The 15,741-nt window shown below is 34.3% G+C and overlaps 1 protein-coding gene across 2 annotated transcripts in view; it reads right to left on the reverse strand.

Annotated features, from left to right (window-relative positions):
• Positions 1-13,547, reverse strand: part of LOC106674257 (POU domain, class 2, transcription factor 3-like) — a 108,569-nt gene extending 95,022 nt beyond the window's left edge. For both annotated transcript variants that reach the window (XM_014406879.2, XM_014406877.2), the window contains exon 1: positions 13,255-13,547. In XM_014406879.2, the coding sequence (XP_014262365.1) occupies positions 13,255-13,399 (145 nt within the window). In that variant the 5' untranslated portion in view covers positions 13,400-13,547. The remainder of the gene's footprint in view (positions 1-13,254) is intronic.
• Between the last annotated feature and the right edge of the window lie 2,194 nt (positions 13,548-15,741).

Here is a 15,741-nt window from a genome sequence, read left to right on the forward strand (position 1 = left end):
TCAACGTAAAAATTATTATGACGTGAATTCTTTATACATACGATAACCAATTATTTCGATTAGTCTCCTTTAATTGGGGATTAATCTCTCCTTGAGAGTCGGGCAATGAAAAGCCTATACTTTTTCAAATACAAACAACCACCATTGATAATCTCCCTATCTTGTAAATTATTCAATAAATAACTTCAACAATGCATACAAGATTATAAAAATCTCTCATTTGTTAATTCAATCTGCGTTATAAAAAGTTCATTGCAAAATACAATTGAGAATTCAAAAAAACAAGTCATTCACTTTTATCCTGATAAACCAAACTTGTAGATTAATATTTTAGATCAATATTTTAAAATTTATATGTACTATATAGAGTGGTTAGCTAGTCGTGTTAAAATTTCGAAAACCTCACGGTTTTATCTCAATCCGTATAAAGGTTACGTGAACGCTTTAAAGAACTTGATCAAAAATTATCATTTCGCAAATTTCATGATGTTTGTGTCGCTCTTTTGTAATTAGACTGGCAATTTTTAGAAAATCGGACTAATCTAATAAGGAAAGGAGATAAAACCATTAGGTTCACGGCATTCTACTCGAGATTTTTTTTCAATATGAGAAGCTGATCAACCAGAATTTAAGATAAACGATCGGAAAGGATCAAACAACAAATTCATCACCCCGCAGGGCTCAACAGAATCTTACAATTTGACTAAAATTCTGGAGTATTTTAATTTAAAAAATATTGCCTTTGGTTTCTATTATAATATGTATGACTTTTCAAGATTTTGGATTTTTTTCGAGGGTTCGCAACAGCAGAGGTTATATCAAAAAGCCCGTTTGTAAGTGAGTATGTCGGGTTCGAATCCCCACTGCATGCATGGCCGCTGGATTCGAACCCGGGACTTTTACCTTACAGTGATGAGCGCCGTGTCAACGCATAACCGTTGCGGCCATCGACGCCCCTCTTTGGATTTATATAAGCTCAAATCTGTACACACATTAAGTTGAGGTTATCATTTCTCTCTGTTCCCCGGTAATTCCAGGTTTTGTAATCCGTCAGGCTTCGAGAATCACCCATGTCGGGTGTTGGCAGTCCTGGGTAAGACCTCGGTTTTATCCGCCAGCCAAAGAGGTTGATAACAGGTAGGCAATTCAGCAGCGAACGCATGCGCATCGATGTTCCGCCATCGACCCTCTCCCGCTAATAAATACATTCACTCTCTACACCAGTGCAAGCCTATAATGACTATCAATACTATGTACAATAAAACGCTGTTTTCCTACAAGAATCGGAACAGGGGGAACAAATACACACTGTCCTGCTCAAGAGCAATTCTCACATCGAGTGGCATTCCTACGCGCTCTCTGTATGGAGCCAAGGATCTGCATGCTGGATATGAAAGAAATGTCCATGTGTAAACCTCGCTTGGTCTATTCTTAATCGGGTGAGGGGCCTTATTTCGAGAGTTGATACGCGAGAGCTTCTGACACCGACGCTGCCATTTTCTTTTAATAGTGGTTTTTCCTACTGTTTTAGTTTCAAAGTTTCAAAGGGCCGGGGTCGTGGTGATTATGACCCGAGATCGGTACAATACTTTAAAAAAATTAAATTATTGTTAAACGTCGATCGTACAATACTAAATGTTTTACAAAATCAATTTTTTTCCTATTTGACTCCACCGCCAAATTTACATAGATATCATTGTTTGTTTGTTTATTTCACTTTCGATCACAACAGGCCCGCATTTCTTCACCATTTTAATCCGCCTGGACAGAATGATGGATGCCCGGACGTCGAATCCATCCCGTTCGTTCCTTTTTTTTCTCCTCGCTCTTTGGAAAATTTCAACAGATCCATTACGAGAAAACCCGGAAAATCATCGGCGGCCGGGAAAATCGCCAGAGTCCGTTAATTGCACGTCCCCCTTTGAATAATAACAATTATGATGCCCTTACCTGTAACGGCAGGGCACCGGCTCTTTTTTTCTAATGAATTCCTTATGTTAATTCCGAGGCATTAAAATGCTAGCGGCGGAGGCCCTTTGGACTGGCTGGTATTCTCGAAGAATCTGCCCAGAATCCAAATGTTATTTCCCGCAAATTATAACTAGTCTTGGGGACTTTTTTATAATGGTTAATTTTTTATATCAAATCCGTCTTTTCCGATGGGGCCGTCGTTACTAAATTCACTTTCGCGTTTTAAATTAAAGGGAAAAAGATTGTTTAGAAATTCTAGTAACTTTTATTTGATTGTGCACGAAAGTCCGATTACTCTGTCAGTCATATAGTCGTGTTCACTGAAGTCGGACGCGTTTATAATATATAAACAAGCGAGAATAGACGGAACCAGTCATGTTGATCTGTGTCGATCAGTTCAAAAAGTGTTCGTCCGATCATCATTGGATTCCTGAAACACCAAAGAAACCAACTTAACAAATTACAAGGCAATCTGAGACATTCAAATTGCTCGTAAACAAGCTTCTCATCGGCATCATAAGAACGATCGGCACTTTTTAAGCAGTGTTATCAGCAAGTAATACATCTCCAATGTGATCATGAGTCTCTCCTGGAGTGAGATGAAAACCAGTAGTGTTACCAAGAAACTCTATAGTGGTATGAATCTTTCTACTCAAGCCTCAGCGACCTTTTTTTGATTCCCTTCTATGCTTAAGACTATTTTTGTTTATGCTTCCTTTTATTGTTCACTTTTCAGTGGTTCTACTTCTTGTTGTATGTATTATCCTTTGTTATTTTCATCCTTGTATGACAGTTCCTCACGAATGGTTGAAGGTATGGTCTTGAAGAATTAAGCAAATTCAGTTGTTATTGCCAAGCTTTCGATTTATTTTAAGGTCATCATCACGACAAAAAAATCTTAAATTAAAGAAGGAAGCAAGTCAAAACCTGATGGAAAACACCCCAGGAAAGACGAAATTTGTGAAAAAAAACTGCTACACCAAAGGTAGACAAAACTCAAGATTAAAACAGTTCTGCTAACTGAACTCCATAGACGCTTGCAATTATTGCACAGTCTGTGCACCTTCTGCCAGGAAGAAGAGGATACTGCTGTAAATATTATATGGCACTGAGAAGATGACAAAAAGGTTTTTATGGGTAAATAAGAGGAAAAAAATACTACGAAGCTATGTAGGCTATGGGAGCCTCAGCAGTACCCGTAGGACCCTTTTGTAAAACGTTAAACTGGCATAAAGGTTGTGTTAAAAGCTCATAGAAAAAAACTGATTGAATAACACCCCTGGACAGGCAAGCAAGTGGCTGTAAAAAAAAAGCTGCTACACTAAAGCTAGACAAAAACTCAGGATTAAAACCGTTCTGCTTAATGGACTCCATAGGCACTTAAAATCATTGGCAGACAGTATGTGTACCTTCTGCCAAGAAGAAGAGGAGACTGCAACATTATTGACATTGCAACAACATTAACTGTGAAGACTGATGATGTAAAGGTATCTATGGGCGAAGAAAAGGGAAAAATTACTACTAAGCTATGTTGGCTAAAACAAGCAAGGGACGGCTCATCAGCAGCACTAGTAGAAACATTTTGTAAAATTTGAAACTACGATAAAGAGCAGGTTAAAAGCTGGAAAAACTGATGGAATAACACCCAGGACAGAGAAGTAAATGACTGACAAATACCTGCTTTTAATTTTAAAAGTATCGACCACTTTTTCACTCATGAACCCTCTAGATCAAGGTATGGTTTTAACGGTCCTTGGCAATGTTGGACTGATTTGAGATCGCCTGTAAAACATTTAAATAGTCAATCTGTAAACATATTTATGATTGTTTTGCCCTGAGGATGACCTTTCTTCTTCAAAACCATACCTTGATTCAAAGTGTTCGTCAGTGAAAAAGTGCTCGATAATTCTAACACTGATGACAGTTCCTGCACTTTCTATCTGGATCTGTTGACAATTATTTATTTTTTATTTACGGTTTAAGTTAACGGAAAATACGTAATGACTGTCGGGGCATGGCGAGGACTTCGTCAGGAGGGCAATTAAGCCATGGGACGTGTGGGAATATTTTAACCTGCGGTTCTATAGCAAATATCAGACCTAATCGTAAAGTTTTCAGGGGTCGACATTTCGCGGACATAACCGTCCACCGGCCCAGAAGAGCTGGTTGAACGGCCCGAGCGGAAAGGTTGATTAGTCATATATTATATTTTTAGAAAGTGAATTGAGAGAGCTCTCGTTTTATGGAACAGGCTTATGCTTCCGAAGGGTTTTCGAGATGCAAGTAATCGTTTGTTTGAATAAAATGTCATTCATTTGTAATTTTGATGCGTACATTTTATTTTATGTGTAAACAAATTGTACTATGCAACTCGATTCCCGGGCAAAAACAAGCGTATACTCAAACACTAGAAAAGAGTGGTTTTGAGGTGGGAAAAAAAGTAAGTCAGGTCGTCCTATAAAATTGTGTGATTTTCGGATGGAAGTCGCTTCTGCTGTTTTGTTTGTCCTCGATTCGTCCCACATCTGCGGCCGTCGCACCCCCTCGGTACGACAACGAACCGGATGAATTGGCGGATTTCGACCCCCCACGTCAAGCAGGAGGTGTTCAACGATCACAAACCTATATTTTGACACATTTCTAAAACAATCGACACGGTACTAAATCGTTGATTTTGTCTAGAGTAAACCTTACGAAGAGATTTCCTTCAAAGTTAATTTCTGGTCCGTCCCTTCTCGCTTTTTCCCTCCTTCAACTCTTACTCTTATAATCGGGTTTTTCTTTTATAGTCAGGAGTGCTGTTTACAATAGTTTCTCCGCTCTTGTTTATGTATTTTATTTTAAACACTCATTGTTAATTGTTTGAACAACTGAAATATAATAATAAATAAAAAAATAATACAATGCAGATCAGACGTGTTGTACTCAAAGTCCTGAGAAAAAATGAGAAAAAACTTTACACAAAATCAAATTATAGGAACTCGTGCTGATGAAGAAATATTTATGATCAATATTGGTGTCAACATATTCGACATAGCTTGAATATTCGGCACATGCTCAAACATGAATGGGCGCGAGTGTGGGAATCAAGTATAACATAATTTATGTTTTTGATGGACATTTCTGATATTTGGATCTGGATATTTCTGAAAAAATGTAAAGTTCCATTAAATAAATAATGTAATTCGGTCGTTTCCTTCATTTTAGCTTTTCATATAAAAAATTGATACATTGGAATTTTTTTTTGCTAAAAACTTTAGAAATTAAACTACGTTAGAAAGTAGGAAATTCACTGTTTCGTTTTTAAATTTTTGACCTGGTACTCAGTTTTCCAAAATGTATATGCGCTTATAAATTTACAATGTTTTACCAAAATGTGTGGTGTTTAGTGACCGTTAGTTAATGATTATTTGGAGATTTTGAGATGCGATCTGGTGGTAGGTTTTAGAAAAACATTTTCCTTATCGTGGCAACGTTTCGACCTTTATTGAGGTCATCTTCAGTGCTCAGTTGGTTTCTTGCGTAGTTAGGTTTCCATATAAAAGCTTCAATATCAATATAATCTTCATTTATAGATTGATATTGAAACTTTTTTTGCTAAAAAACTTCAGAAATGAAATTACACTAGGGAGTAGGTAATTCATGGTTTTGTACTCAATTTTTCAAATATGTGTTTATAAATTTACAAAGTTTTACCAAAAGATTATCTAGTGATAGTGAGATTTAGTGGTTTTTTAATCGAATATTTTGGACCAAGTAATAGGAAGTTTTGTATTTCTTGAGGTATGAAAGTTTTTGTTAGGTTTAGAAACCAATTATTTGTGCTATGTGGTGTTTGTTGGTAAAGTTGTTTAGTTTTTGATTTTAATTTGCTCGAAGTGAATATTGTATGAAATTTTTTTCTAACTAATTAATCTTTATGAAAGGTATTGGTTGAGATAAAAAAAACCAGTACCACGAGCCGGATTCGAACTCACGACCTACCACCTGAGCTATCGATACTTCGATCCACTCGGACACCAACCTCCCCTCTCAACCTCACCTTTCGAATTTTCCCTCCTTTTTGCCATTTTTCAAAATCTTACGCATTTTTTGATAGTAGGATGCGAAAAAAGTACATCAGGGTAGCCTTTTTACATGGATTCATTGAACTCGGATTGGCTGTGGTGGCTCAACGACAAGACAATGCCCGACCTTGGGGGTCCAGGTAGGATTTAAAAATAATTTTAATTGCCCCAGGACCGTAAAGTCGGTTTTAACATAATAATAACAGGTGTTCAGGGGCTTAAGGGAACCACCGTTTCACTGTTAAGACCGTCCCAAATTTCGACCACAACAAAACCGAGATCTACCTGCCCGGAACCTAAACGACCTTACTTCCCTACCTCAGAAGGGAAAATTAATCGTTATTTTTCAAAGTTTAGGCTTCTCGGACCTGCTAGCCCTAGGCTACCATCAATATCTGGCGGTCTAACGGGGAAGAACGTCCTGGAAAATGTTTTTGCAAAAATAATTACAGGATTCTTGACCGATCCGATTTTACAATCACTAAACCATCTCAAATAAAACTAAACAAGAAAACTTTTTTTTTCAACTTCAGGTTTAGCGAATATTAAAAAACTTAAGAATTCTATTAGGTTAAAACTAAAGTTTTGAAAATTAGAGCATTTTTATACGGTTTGACGCCATTTTAAGACCCTGCACAGTTATTATCCAAATAATCCGCCCACTTTTACAATGATTTACTATTACTTAAGCCCATTTGTTTTAGCCGAACGGCCCTAAAAGCTCTCCCTCTATCGGGGGCTAAGTCCTAAGCTCACCCTCTGAAAGGAGAACACATTCCCAAACAGTCGCCTAAAATATTCACAAAAATAAGTTGTACAATTTAAAAACTCAAATACAATAATTAACCATTTGTGTTAAAAGAACAAAATTTATGTAAATGTATAAATAAAACGTTGCAAAAGCTTAAGAGGTTTTTATTATCCAAAATGTATGTCAATTGTTTCCGAGTTGATGGGCTGAAAAGCTCAAAGGTTGAAAAAAAATAAAGAAAACAGTTCTCGTACAAATCGAATCAATCAAATTCTATCAGATTTTACTTGTTTAAGCTATTTCTGTGAGTATTTATCACTTATTTTTGATGTAAATATTGTTGAACAAGTACAAAAGACAAGGGATAGACTGAAAACAATATTTTTTCGCGTTTTTTTACCCAACGAAATACAAATTATCTAATCAACACTCATCAAAATCAAAATCTCTCGACTCTCAAGTATTTTTCATTTACATATTTTTCTGAATAAAATATACCGATAACAAAATAAAATATTTTTAACTAATTCAAAATTATACATGTATATGAATATACATTTATATTTTTCATTTTCGTTTTCTCAAGCTATACCGATGAAGTCTTGTTAGGTAAACATAATGTTGTTTAATTTAGTAAATACAGATTTCAAACTGATATTTGTTTACAAAGTGGAATTATTTTCAGGCAAGGATTAAATGGCTTCTTATAAACACATTTAATAATGTAAAAATTTAAAAACCCGTTTTTTTATGCTTTAAATTCGTCTGAATGTGACAAAACTGGTACAAATACAATAGGGAATTTAAAAACTTAAAAAAGCCTCCTGTTGGATGAATTTGACGTGCCATGAAGTTTCATGAAGTATTAAACTTCAAATGCGACAATTTTCAAGATTTGACCTGTTCCTTTATTGGATGCTTGAACTTTGTTGAAATGTGAAAAAGCCCGATCAATTTTATCAAGGATATTTGACAAATACGTTATAACGAGTTTTTGTTATATCATTACATTTCAGAACGGAAAAATTTCAAGGACTTGATTTTACTCCTTATTCTCAGGTGCTTCAACATTGTCTAATTGTCCAATTCACGAAGTTTGTTACGTTAAAACACCAAAAAATTTAAGATCCGAATTAATTTCATAACATCCATTCATATGAATTTAGGAACGTCTCGTAGGACCTAGGAAGAAGTTCGCGAATTTACGTTGTTACACTTCAGACTGTGACAATTGTAAGAACCTGACTTCTCATTGCTTTTGTTGCATGCTTCAAATTGCTTTAACTTTGTCTGATTGGGAAAAAATTAGTTAATATTTTTATAGGAGGAATTGACAATAAAACGGGTTTTATCGGAATTCAAATCAATTCACGAAGTTTATTACTTTATGCAAGTTTATTACATCGTTATTGCACTTCCAAACTTGATATTCGACTTGGCAAAAAGCACCTCTAAAATAAGGAAAGCCCGAAAAATATTCAGGTTTATTGGTTCATATTGCTTTAGAATGCCTGGTAGTACCAAGGAGGAGTGCAAATTTATTACTTTATTAGTTTAAAATTTTTTTTCAATTTTAAAATTCATCGTGACTTCTCATACGCAAGTGCTTCGATTGTGTCTAATTGACAAAAAGTGCGTTTAAAATTAATATCAGACAATTATTATCTTTTTAATGGTACAACTTGCTTAAAGGTAGTTTGTGAATTTAAGCAATCCACGAATTTTTTTAGGTTAATTCACTTCAGAATTTCATAATTGACAATTCCGTAATTGTGGATGGTTCAATTAAGTCTGAATGGATTGAAAAAGTCCATGAAGTTTGCTGCATTATTACACATCAAAAGTTAGGATTCGACTTAATCCTTTAAATCGTGAAAGCTTGGATTTCGACTAAATGGCAAAAAGCGCGTTTAAATGAACGAAAATTCGAAAAATGTGGAAGTTTATGTTGGTTGATTTGGAACAACTGGCACGGATTTACGCAGTTCAATTTTGTCTAATTGGAAAAAAATGGGTTTAAAATTAATAACAGAATTTGACAATTATTCTCTTTTTAATGGTACAGCTTGCTTAAGCTTGAACTTTATATAAATGGAAAAAATACTTTAAGATTTTTAAAAAATTCGCAAAAATATGCAAGTTTACGGGTCGATTTGGAACAACTGGGATGGTTTTAAAAAATCCATGAAGTTTGCTACATTATTACACTGCAAAATTTAAAATTCGATTTAATGCTTTAATCTTGAGAGCTTGAATTTTGTATAAATGGCAAAAATTACATTAAGATTTTTTTTAAATTCGGAAAAATATGCAAGTTTACGGGTCGATTTGGAACAACTGGGATGGTTTTAAAAAGTCCATGAAGTTTACTACATTATTACACTTCAAAATTTAAAATTCGACTTAATCCTTTAGTCGTGAGAGCTTGAATTTTGTAAAAATGGCAAAAATTACATTAAGATTTTTTTTAAATTCGAAAAAATATGCAAGTTTACGGGTCGATTTGGAACAACTGGGATGGTTTTAAAAAATCCATGAAGTTTGCTAAATTGTTATACTTCAAAATTTAAGATTCGACTTAATGCTTTAATCTTGAGAGCTTGAACTTTCTATAAATGTAAAAAGAATTTGTCGTTGTCTGTATTTCTGACATAGTTAATCTTTAAATTAAATTTGTTTATCAACGTATACATGTATAATCGGATAATCTAATATCACTTTTGCAATTTTTTAGATTAAGCAAGTCAGAAAAAAAAATCTACCAGTCGAAACGATTAATTAATCGCCAAGTTCCTAGTAAAACTTATGTAAACATTTTTCGACATCTGTCGGCACTTATCGAGAAAACAATTTGGTCATAATTTTCAATTAATCTCCCTCTACGAGGCCTAAGCAGGTGGAAGGGGTTGCCGAATTTCGGGCCGGCACGTGTCCAGGTAGGGCACGCGCGAAGTCCCCTAAGCCCCAGCCGGCGACGCCGATTTCAAGCCCGTCATCGAGCAGGCGTTAAGCCCCGGTAGCTTGGTCGACGTTCCCCGTCACGCCCTCTGCGCCTCCGTATTTAATTATGCAGTGTCCTCCGGTGCGACACTCCTAATTTCCTACTTGGAAGTCTTTTTTTCTACAAGTTGTTGACCCTCGAGCTAATCTGAATTACACTCGTGCATATTTAAAGTGTTTCAAGTTTCGCGACTATTTCTCAAAAAGCAAGCATAAATTATTATTAGGTATAAATTATTTTCACGAGTGTAGGCATAGTGAGAAAATGTTTTGTGACCAATTTTATTTTCATGATTAAATTCTTTCATCCATAAATTTTTGAATACAGATAAATATAGCACAACCAATAATGAACTAAGTCAACAACCTCTTCTCACCTAAAAGTTCACCCTAAAATCGTAACAAAATAAATTTTTATAATTATCCTCTAGTAACGTGAAATTATTACTAAATGTAAACTTTTAAACAGTTTCATGACTATTTAAAATTTAACAATGCAAAATTTCTCACAAAGTAAGTTAAGTAGAGATTATGGCTATTATTTTTTCTTTTTAAAAACAGTACGAAACTAAAATATTGGCTACTAGTTTGAACTATCTACATATTAACATTAACACTCTGCGATTTATTAGTAAAAGTTATTTTAATTTTAATCCTTCTATAATGACGTGAACGATAATGAAATAATAAAAAAAACCAGGTGAAACCTCGAATTTAAAATGTCCCGAGCCAGTTAAATTATATCATAGTTTTAAAACCAATTAACATACCTATTTTATAACACACGTCAATGCATTTAATACGAGTTATCTCTGGTTAATTGTCTATAAAAAAAATAAATATCTCGAGCCAATTAAGTAAAAGAACTGAAGTGTGTAAAAACTGCAAAATTTTTATGACAAATGGAATTTAAAATAAAAAAGTTCAAATACACTTCACGCTACTAAAACATTAAAAAAATCCTTAAGCGTAAACTTTTAAAAGATTGTTAACTCACAAAACTTGGTGCAGTTTTCTATAAAATATTTTGTGTATTTGTTTTATTGCTTGTAGACGAAATACACACTGGGATGTTCAAATTTTATCGCTTATCTGAGAAATTTTCAAAAATCGACTGGCACCACAGGCAATACAATTTTTTTCAAACAACTTCTATATGGATCCAAGCTGTGTTAAAACTCAATTTTAAAGAATAAGAAGGTATTTTAAGAAAATTCACGAACAATAATCTATGTTATGACATTTGCCTACTAAATATTACTGTCGCCAAACAGATTTGTCGAATTTATTTAACAATAATCCTGTACTACATATGTATACATAAATTGAACCGGTTGGACTATTTTAGATGTATTTTGTTACAAATTTGTACCTACAAGATAAATATATTGGCTTTAAAATTGAACAGGTGGACAAATTGATGCAATAAAATATTTAACTGTTTTTTTTTTCTTGATTTGCTCTATTAATTTTTTTGTCAAGGAGAACATGTCAGGTATTTTTTTTTTTGTGCGTCAGTTAATCTTATGGTTCACCTATAAGTATAAGTAGCTCTATAAATCAATTATAAAAATTATTGATTTTTTTTTCTTCATACTGTTTATTTTTAATTAATATGTAAGTATAAAGTAAACTGATAGTTTTGGTTCAAAATTAGTAAGTAGAGAATACGTACTGGACACCGCCGTTTTAATTTTTATTTGAAAAAGATATTTATAATAAACAGGAGAATTCGCTACTGAGAACGGCATGAAGGAAAACGCGCATGTCAGGCCAAAAATAGCGAGCATAAGCGGACCAGGTTAACCGAAACACACGCTGTTCAGGGCACAAAGGAAATAACAATTTTTATGACAGTCCCATATAAATTGGATGAAGATTAAGTAGATTTTTTATGCTCATTTAACGATATTCCGTTACATTTTATTAATAAAAACTATAAAAAACTATAAATATATTTAAAACTAATTTTGTACTTACACGAAAAATACAGTGGTTTTAAAACGGAACCGGTGGGCAGATTGATACAATAAAATACTTAACTTTTTAAAAATTTGATTTGCAAAAAGAATATTTTGTTAAGGAGAACACGTCGGATTTTTCCATCAGTGATATTACAGTTCTATAAATTAATTATAAAAAATTAACATTTTTTCAAAATATTTGTTTTGCTAATGAAAATGTATCTTGAATAATATCTAATGAAAACATTATGTAACTGTCAGTTTTTGGTCAAAATTTGTACAAAAGTAAAGAGTTTATTTATATGAACTGGAAATCGTGTTTTTATCTTTTGTGTAATATATGTTTATTAAATTAAACCGACAACTTCACTACTGAAGTTGATAAGAAGCCCAAACGCGTGTGATAGGCGAAAAACAGCGAGAACAGGCGGACCAGTATAGTCTGGAATGGGCTAAATACATGTGCATTGTACAAACCATAAAAAAAATCTACTCTTATGAAAGTTCTATGAAAATTGATATATTCTCACAATAAATAAATAAAAAACTACAAAAACTGAATGAAAAAAAAAAGAAAGAAAGATTGGATATATCTTTGCTGTGAAAATTTTCCGAAAGTTTTGAACAAGAGAATTCTTCTTGTAAGAGATTTTCCTCTGTAATGGAGCTTGCACAAATGTCAAGTTCTAAAGTCCAAAGATCACGATAAATTTACTACTGAAGATGATAAGAAGCCGAAACGCGAAGAATAGGAGAAAAACAGCGAGTATAGGCGGACTTGTTTAGTCTGGAACGGGAGAAATACATGTTCATTGTACAAACCATAAAAAAATCTACTTTTATGAATGTTCTATGAAAATTGATATATTTTCACACAAATTTTTTTTAAAAAACTACAAAAACTAGATGAAAGTAATAACGATTCGATTTATTTTTGCAATACAAATTACCGAAAGTTTTGAACAAGAGAATTATTCTTGTAAGAGGTTTTTCTCTGTAATGGAGCTTGCACAGATGTCAAGTTTGCAAGTTGTAAGATCACGATAAATTCACGACTGAAGATGATAAGAAGCCGAAACGCGTACAATAGGCGAAAAACAGCGAGCATAGGCGGACCTGTTTAGTCTGAAATGGCCGAAATACATGTTCATTGTACAAGCCAAAAAATGAATTCTTATGACAGGAATGTTCTATGTTTTATGAAACCTGGTTGAAGTTAAGTTGTTGTGCTATGAGTTGTATATGTGAAATGGGATTATGTTGAATGCTCGATAAGATTTTCATCGGGCAGAGATTTAAATTGGAAAAAAGAGTGTTTGGGGGAAAAAATCGACGAGCATGTCATACTAGTGTGTTGTCAAACACGAAAACGTCGATAAGGAGGGAAAGATTGTAATTAATTCACCGACGACTGCACGGATTGATAAGAACGGCGAGCACCTGTAGATAAACGGATCGATGCGAATTTTTTTTTTCTGGGAGAAGTGAAAAAAAGACTTACCGGGTGGCCCGATCCCTTCATCGTCCGAAGTCTCGCTGTTGCTCGAGTGCAAGAAGTGTCTGTGGATGTTGTAAGTCGGTTTGACGGAAAAGTCGAGAGGCTGGGGCTGGGGGTCCCGGTAGCTCGGCGTCAGAATCATCGGCATTTTTTCTTCGCCGTTGTTGTTGTTCAGCCACAAGGACCTTGTCTCGTTCCCTGGCACAGCCACTTTGCTGATGAGTGAGATCACGGTTCAAGCCCTGACAGCAACACATACAGTCTCCCTGCACACTACGCTCTCCTACTCCGGCCGAGACGTCCCCCGACCCCACCACGGCGACCGCGGGGGAGAGGGAGTCAGAGCTGAGTGGGGGTTTCCTCTCCGCCAATCGCACCAGCCCTTACATAAATATGCCCCTATAATAAGACTCGATTGAATAAATGGAATTTATTTCTTTTTCTACTCCCTCCGCCGTTCCTCGGTAATTAGCCCACGCCGCATCCCCATCCCCCTTTCGCTTTAGCATAGCCCGCGGCTCCTACTAGAATGACACGCGGTGTCTATGGCACCCAGTCCTATGTCCTATAGACATCTTTCCGTCCGTCACTATTCCGGTCCGTTCACTTTTTTCCCAAAAGCCTGATTATTCACAAAAAACCCAATATTTCAGCACATTATGACTGTGACTGATGGCGTGAAGGCCGTACAGACTTTTTACGCAATTGTTTTCTTTTCCCTAAGAGTTACGACCAAGTGATCTTTTATTTCTTCTTTTTTATTGATTTTCACATCTGTAAAACAATTACAACCGTAAAAATCTTCTAAGAATATAATTGACATGAAAAACATATGAAATGAAATCACCCATAAAAAACACAAAATATGAAAATAGAAAAAGGAAAAAACATAGAATTTATAATTTGTTGAAGTCGTGAGGAGCGGTCAAGAAGAGTTTAAAAAACACCTTTTTCTAATTTTTTTTGCAGACGTTTTGATCTTTATTCGCGTCATCTTCAGGGCATAAAGCGTGCCTCACAATCACGACACTTTCATACGAAACCAATATGACACCACAACAGTCGCACCACACTTTAAGATTAAGTTCAATGTAGGAAGGTCTTATCAATTTTAAAAAAAGGGACTTTGATAACGAGTGGAGCAACCTGGATAAGTTTTCAATATTCTTACATTCGGCCAGTCAGACTTTATACGTGATTGCATTCTTTTTCCTAACACTTACGACCAAGTTATCTTTTTTTTCTCCCTTTTTCATTCATTTCCTCATCTGTAAAACAATTACAACCATAAAAATCTTCTAAGAATAAAATTGACATGAAAAACATGCTAGGAGAAATAACCCATAAAAAACGGAAAATATGAAACTAGAAAAAGGAAAAACATTTGTTGAATGCCCTGAAGATGGCCCGAATAAAGGTCGAAACATCGGTAAAAAATGAAAAAGGTGTTATTCTAAGCTACCTCTTCTTGACCTCTCCTCACGACTTTAACAAATTATGAAACAACAGTCATTCTTTTTTCATACGTTCTGTTTTTTATTGTGTGGTGTGACTGTTGTGGTGTCATATTGGTTTCGTATGAAAGTGTCGTGATTGTGAGGCACACTTTATGCCCTGAAGATGACGCGAATAAAGATCAAAAGGAATGCAAAAAAGGGAGAAAAAGTTTTTTTTTTTTAACTACCTCTTCTTGACCGCTCCTCGCGACTTCAACAAATTATAAATTCAATTTTTTATTTTTTTTTCTATTTTCGTATTTTGTGTTTTTTATAGGTGATTTCTCTTCACATGTTTTTTAAGTCAACTTTATTCGTACAAGATTTTTAAGGTTGTAATTGTTTTTCAGATGAGCAAATCAATAAAAAAGGGAGAAATAAAAGATCACTTGGTCGTAAGTGTTAGAGAAAAAGAATGCAATTACATACAAAGTCTGTATGGCCTATGGTCAATGTTTATTTGACTTTAAATTTATCTATTTTTGACCCCTAAGAGAAAAGTAGCTTTTCAATGACTTATGTACCATAAAAATATCTGATTTCTGTAAGAAATTATTTTTGTTTGTTAAATGGCAATAATAGTCCGATTTTAATGTTTGATGCACTTGTAAAACGCACTTGACAATGTTTTGTCAAAACGAATTATGAACCATGAAAATTCCTTGGTACTGAAAAAAATGTTGTAGAACTTGCATTAGGAATGTCAGTCACGCAGATGGTCGTCGAAAAATTTAGGGGTCAAAAATTCGAAAAATTTAAATTCAAACAAACATTTATATTTAGGAGTCTCTTGAGGTGCTAAAACGAAATTTCATATTAGTTTTAGGAAAAAATTCTGACCTAGTTTAATTCAAAAATATTTGCTTTTCAAAATTTTCTTGATTATTGATAAAATTTGATAGCTTTAAATATATTTTTATTGCAATCTAAATTAAAAATGTTTTAAAATTATATATTCACATAGTTGATTTGAATAATTAGAACGGCGAAATAG

This window comes from Cimex lectularius, unplaced genomic scaffold, assembly GCF_000648675.2.
Source record: "Cimex lectularius strain Harlan isolate CLEC.00 unplaced genomic scaffold, Clec_2.1 scaffold177, whole genome shotgun sequence".
Lineage (NCBI taxonomy): Eukaryota > Metazoa > Arthropoda > Insecta > Hemiptera > Cimicidae > Cimex > Cimex lectularius.